General features: G+C 33.9%; 1 protein-coding gene across 1 annotated transcript; it reads left to right on the forward strand.

Annotated features, from left to right (window-relative positions):
• Nucleotides 1-3,807: 3,807 nt before the first annotated feature.
• Nucleotides 3,808-5,311, forward strand: LOC122310805 (zinc finger protein 5). The gene has a single exon (XM_043124951.1). The coding sequence runs from the start codon at nucleotides 4,161-4,163 to the stop codon at nucleotides 4,941-4,943; it is 783 nt and encodes a 260-aa protein (XP_042980885.1). The 5' UTR covers nucleotides 3,808-4,160; the 3' UTR covers nucleotides 4,944-5,311.
• Nucleotides 5,312-6,366: the final 1,055 nt, after the last annotated feature.

Genomic DNA, 6,366 nt, shown 5'->3' on the forward strand with positions numbered 1-6,366 from the left:
CCTACTGCACTAATAGACGTGACTTAAAAGAGGGGTGATATCATGGGATTCTAGTTCCAGCCACGCCACTACAAAGACACTTTTATAATCATGTAGTCTGCCCATTATAAGACTTTACGATACCTAGCTAAGGCTAAACATCATGAATATTACTGTACACCAATTTCATTCCTCATCAGAACTACTTGCGTTCATGCTGGCTGGCCAAACTAGTTAATTCCTTACATCATGAATATTACTGTACACCAATTTCATTCCTTATATCGCATGATCCCCTTATTCAACAAAAAGAAGTTCCCCCCCCCCCCAATAAAAAGAGGAGTGGGGGCCGACCAGTATAGTAATCCTCCTTGAGCATGACCATAAGATTTTTTTCTGCTGCAAAATGTCCGGTTTGAACCATAGTTACTGTCCTAAGAGCGAATCCGTCGCCACAGCAACCTCCGAAATATCCAACTGGTTCAAAACCCATCTTAAAACTCAAAAGTCAAACTTTACTACTACAAGTGATTTCAACTTATATCCTAACTCAAATTCTTAATTTCGAATCTATGAAATACCAACTCATACCAATTAGGCTATCACATTGATGGCACAAAAGAAGTTATTAATACAATAGTTTTATTATTTACATGTCGGTATTAAAAAAAAAACGTTATTGTAACCTTGCGGATCATAAAAACAAAAGCTTTAAGTTATTAACTTCTAGATATGGATATGTCAATAAATAGGCTTACAAATTATCGAAAAGTTCTCACAACTACCACAAAATAAAAATAAGCAGTACTCTACGACGAATAGTGAACCAATGGATTGAGATTTTTTTTATAACTTTTTGAAATGATAACTTTCTACAATTTCAATTTGAAAAGAGATAGATAAATATGTTAAATTCACTTATTTCAAAACGTGCTTAGATGAATAAACTATACAAAATCCTGATGGGTGAGGGGACTTATACAGTGAGAAGCTTGGCAATTGCTATAGAGAAAGTGGCCCGACTGCTGAGTATCTGCTGACGCGAACTCATTCATTTTTCTTTTCTCCAACCTCTTGATCTTTCTGCGAAAGCCGAAATGAAATGGGTTATTTAGTTTGGTCAAGCTTGTACTACTATGTCCTTATCATATTGGATCTTGTGATGATTTTATCTCAAGTATTATGCATGATTTATTACTATATTTTCCCAAGTACATAATGAATGACGGGTGGCATGTGTTCCACTGCTCACTCACTATTAGCAATATGAATTTTCAGGGTGGGTTCGACTGTCAGTGTCACCACCTTGACATGATTGGTCATCATATGTAGGACGAATTTCTGTACCAGCCTTTTTATTTAATTTTATCTTTTAATTTTCTCATGCTAAACCTCCCAAGGCAATCACAACATGCATGTGGTCATCATACACTCTCTCACGCAAACTACTCTCACGTTTTCACATTTTTTTTTTTTCATGCAAATTGTGTGTATTTGCCATAAGAAGTGGGGTGTTCTAATAAAAATTGTAAAATTGCAAATCAAAATAAAACCGAGGTAAATGAATGTTTTGGCATAGAAAAAATAGAAATGTTATAGCCATTAAAAAATTTCATAAAAATAAAAATAATATTACAATATAATATATCATGTCAAATCACGTTAGTTTATAAATTTATTTTTATAAAATCTTTTTATGATTAAAACATTTCTTTTAAAAAATCGATTTAAAGGCACCATTTTAAAAAAGATACAGATCCATATTTTACAAACAATAAATTAAATTAATAATTAATTTAGTTCAATGGATTGGACCGTGGGTGTGTGCATGCAATGTACGTAGTTTTCGGGGTCACATATGGGACGGGGCTATTAATTTGGTTCAATGGATTACTTCTCAGCTACAGGCCGAGTGAACATGCATCCGAGTGGCCAGCCATAAGTGCTCCATGTTTATACATGACATCTCTCGTGGTCTTATTTATTTTTGAGAAAAATACACTTCTCATTCTTCTATTGATGTATGTTTTATATTTTGCACGTCAAATTAAATAACTGATAAATTGTATATTCAAATAATAATAATAATTATAATAATGATAATAATGAAGATGATAATGATAACTTACAACTTAAAAGTTGAATCGTGTCATTTATTCCTACATTAAATTGACTACCATACATATTATAAATAAAATAAAATATAATATATATAATTAATAAATTTTTTCTTGTACATAATGTGGGTGAGCCACTAATAACAAATGTGAACCGCAGTCGGAATTGGCATCCTCTGTTGTAGCACAAAAATTGATACTTTATAATATTAAAGTGGCTAGGATTTTTCCAGGAGAGAATTAGAAGAGCAAGACAGATAGATCTAGTGGATGGGAACAGAGTTTAGGGGTGGCTGATGGTAGGGACCATCATCTAATCCTCTATATATAAAATAAAATTAAAAAATGTGTGGAATAAAATGAAATGAAACTAGATGAAATCAATCAATCAAGCAAACCAACCCACCCACCACAGCTAGACACCAAGATCCTAACTTTTCCCCATTTGTGATCTTCATCCTTTTATTCCACATGTTAGGATACTCGATCGAAATGCTTGATGACAGCATTCATGCCTCCTTGGAATTCTTTCTCCCTCTAAAGTGAAAAAAAAAAGGGTTAATTTGAATACACTGGAAAAGTAAGATAAAGAGGTTGGAATTGATTGGAATGAGAAGAAAGAAAAGAAAAGAAATAAATATTGGTGTAAGAAGTCCACCATTATAGAGATTAGATATGGGTAAAGACAACGGAATAACAACAAAATCCAATCGTCTCAAACATGTCCCCAAAGCCAGAAAAAGGTGGGGTCCAATTAGAACAACTGTCCATTACAAATGAAATCTTTGTTTATACAAATAATATTAGTTGATGACTTGATTCACGATGAAAACATATGCTTTTGGGCATAAAATATAGGCTTTGCCTGCTCTAAGAAGATATGCCCAGATCTCATCCAAGACCCTCGTTGATTAGTATATATGCTTACATCATTTCCCACTTCTTATATTCCTTTCATGTTTAGAAACTATACACACACACACACACACACACATATATATATATATATATATATATATTTTTTTTTTAAAATTAAGCATTCTCAAATATGGTCAAATAGACATGTTTAGAGTTTTTATTTAATTGATCTAGTGTGGCTGAAGGGATAAATATTATAAGAGAAAAGAAAGATTCATTTATTTAGTGCTGATTAATCACATTTTGAAAAAGATCTGAGAGCATTTTAAAGTATTTTATTTGGAAGGCTGTAGTAGATGGGATTGGGCACCCACATGATCAGCTCTTATTATTATTATTATTATTATTTTTTATGTAGTTATCTGTATAATAATTAAATGACAAACTTTAGTTGAGGACAACAATACATGAATCCACCGATTCATTGATTTTATATTATTTTAAGTAGAAAAATCACAGATATGCTTAAAGTACACAGCGGGAGATTTGTTGCAAAGTCGGAGTCCCTTCTAGCTAGGCTAGGTGGATTACATCCCCCATCTTTCTTTGACTTTTTGGGTTGCATGATAACTAATATATACAACATGAACTTTAATCTTAATGATATCTTTAGGCATGGAATAATTAATATTTTTTTCTTTTTAAAAGAACAAGTTGCAGCATAATTGCATGTTTTATTATATATATATATATATATATGATCAACAAGTGCTTATAGACCCTTCTGGAATTAATTCCTTCCTCGATCGATTCTTGTTAAAGCACAGTTGCTAGTACTGAATCCTGATGATCTTTGATGGCTAAAGTCTCAGGTGTATTATAATACTAAAGGTTTTAAAGCCAATATATTGCATTATTCAAGTAAAAATAAAACCATTATCGCATGAGATCGATGGCTTTCGCCCTGATCTGACTTTTCTTTTCATGTATTTTTTTATTGACCCCTTATGCTAGCTAGCTAGCTAGCTTGTGCCATCCCATGATTATTAAACTATATACTTACGATCGATGCAATGCATCGTTGGAAACCATAGAGATTTCTATAAAAAGGAAGAGAAAGCCAAACAACAATCGTTAAGTTAGTTCTACTACTACAACCTCTCTCTCTCTCTCTCTCTCTCTCTCTCTCTCCTCTTTTCAAGATTGATGGCAAAGGCTGAGTCTGATCTCTTATCTCCCACATGGGCTGGAGAAAATGGCTACTCTTCTGGTTATTCTTCTGAGAAGAAACTCAAGTTATTTGGGTTTGATTTGAACCCATATAAGAATGACGAGAGCAGCAACCTGAAAGGCTCTGCGGAAGGAGATGAAAGTGTAAACTCTTCATCCACCACAGTTTCCTCTGATAGGGATCAAAAACCTGATTCCAAGGAGAGAAGCTTAGCCGGGATCAGTATAACTCCAGATGACAAAAAGTTCGAGTGCCAATATTGTTTCAAGGAATTCGCAAATTCACAGGCATTAGGAGGTCATCAAAATGCCCATAAGAAGGAGAGGATGAAGAAGAAGAGGTTGCAGCTTCAAGCCAGAAAAGCCAGCATCAACTGTTACCTTCAACCTCTGCAAAACAGCCATGGTTTTGCTTCCAACGGCCCTGTCCCTTGGTTTTATAGTCCCTCATCTTATACTCCTCATGAGTTCACAATCTGTGATGAATCTCAGATTTGTTTCAGCCCCGTTGATCAAGATCATGCCCGCCATAATGGGTCTCAGTTCTCAAAGTGGTTTTCTATGCCTACTCAAATATCTTTCCAACAAGATTCAAGTGCCTTCACTTTAACAAAGAGTAACAGATCCGGAGAGAACAGGCCAATTATCTTTCATCCTTCCCCTTCGCCCTCTCCTAAGAAAAGCTGTAAATCTCTGGATCTACAGTTAGGCCTGGACATGCAAGAAAACATACGAAGCTCCTCTAGACGTGGCGTATAGATGTCTTAATATACATATATATATAGGTTATATATAATACCATGTCTTCTCCAGTGGCTTTAATTTTTTAGGACTTTCAAGAAATGCATGGAAAATGATATGAAACTTCGTTATAATCTCAATACAGAAACTGCCAATTATAACTCAACTCTGTCTTGAATATCAAACCAAGACAGAGAATCGCGATCGGTTCGGGCTCGAGCAAGTCAGTGCTCATAAACTGAAAACCAAGACGAAGCCGGCAAGCCAGGAAGACAGATTTTCTTTGTTTTGATGACTAGTTTCATCTCATGTATACTGTAATAGATCAAATGTAGAACTGATGATTGAGAAAATTAATGTTCTTTTTCTATAAATAACACCTGGAATGTGGGATTTTTATTGGGAAGAAAATGGATTAGCAATGAACTTGGAAACTGGCAGCTCATGGCCCTGCCAACAATCAAAGCTCCTGTCCACTTTTTTCGCTTTTGGGGGCAACCACGTTTTTCTTGTCTGTTGGTAAGTTACACCATCGATCACGAACCAAACGCCATGACTCCATATCCATGATGAAAATAGAACAAACAAAACAAAAACAACTAAAAAGAATGGTTTTTTGAAGTTCTCTAAACTCTTCATCTTCAAATTGTAATTTTCTTAAAGCTGATAATTTTACATTTTTTTTTAAACAGAAGCTAATGCTACATTAAGAGGAGGATATTGAATGATACCAATAAACTCAATTTCGGGGGATACTTCTTTCCATAGAAGAGTAGGATGGATGCTAAAATTGTAGGTTGAAGATTATTGATAATAATAATAATAATAATTTGTAGATTCAAGATTCACTTCCTCTTGGAATAGGATAAATGGTAATTAGATCGTATATTAACCAAGTTCCGCAAACTAGTATTTGTGCAAGTTATATACAAATTCAAATTATAGAAAATCATTGTAAGATGTTAGTGATGTAGGATCAAAATTCGAGTTTGATGATGCCGAGTTGACAGATTTCATGTTGATAGCGCTGGACAACCTCGAGAAGATAGATCAATACAAATATGGTAGAAATTAGATGTAAAGATTCCTCGGAGTGAGATTATATTGTGTACATGTTAGAATTTTTGTTATAACTTTAGTTACGAGTATCAAAATCATGCACATAGCCCCAATTCAAAAATCTCTTTTTGGCACGCACGTCTTGGTTATCATGGTAGCCTAGTGGCTCCTGTTTTGACTTCGAAATCAACCGTGTTTTCCTTCAAATAATCAATTTAAGTTATTGTTTTATTTTATTCCGATTTGGACATATTTTTTGCAAGATTCTTATTTTATTATGTATTTTATTTTGATGTAATAATTGGAATTTTGGACAAAATTATCAAAATCTCAAATCTCTTTACCTGTTTCAGTCTAGCTTGTGGGTTAGAAAATGAATTTT

Source organism: Carya illinoinensis, chromosome 5 (genome assembly GCF_018687715.1).
Source record: "Carya illinoinensis cultivar Pawnee chromosome 5, C.illinoinensisPawnee_v1, whole genome shotgun sequence".
Taxonomy (NCBI): Eukaryota; Viridiplantae; Streptophyta; class Magnoliopsida; order Fagales; family Juglandaceae; genus Carya; species Carya illinoinensis.

Bases quoted from the DNA above. Each gene is read 5' to 3' on its own strand.
- LOC122310805 (XM_043124951.1), top strand. From the start codon at position 4,161: ATGGCAAAGGCTGAGTCTGATCTCTTATCTCCCACATGGGCTGGAGAA.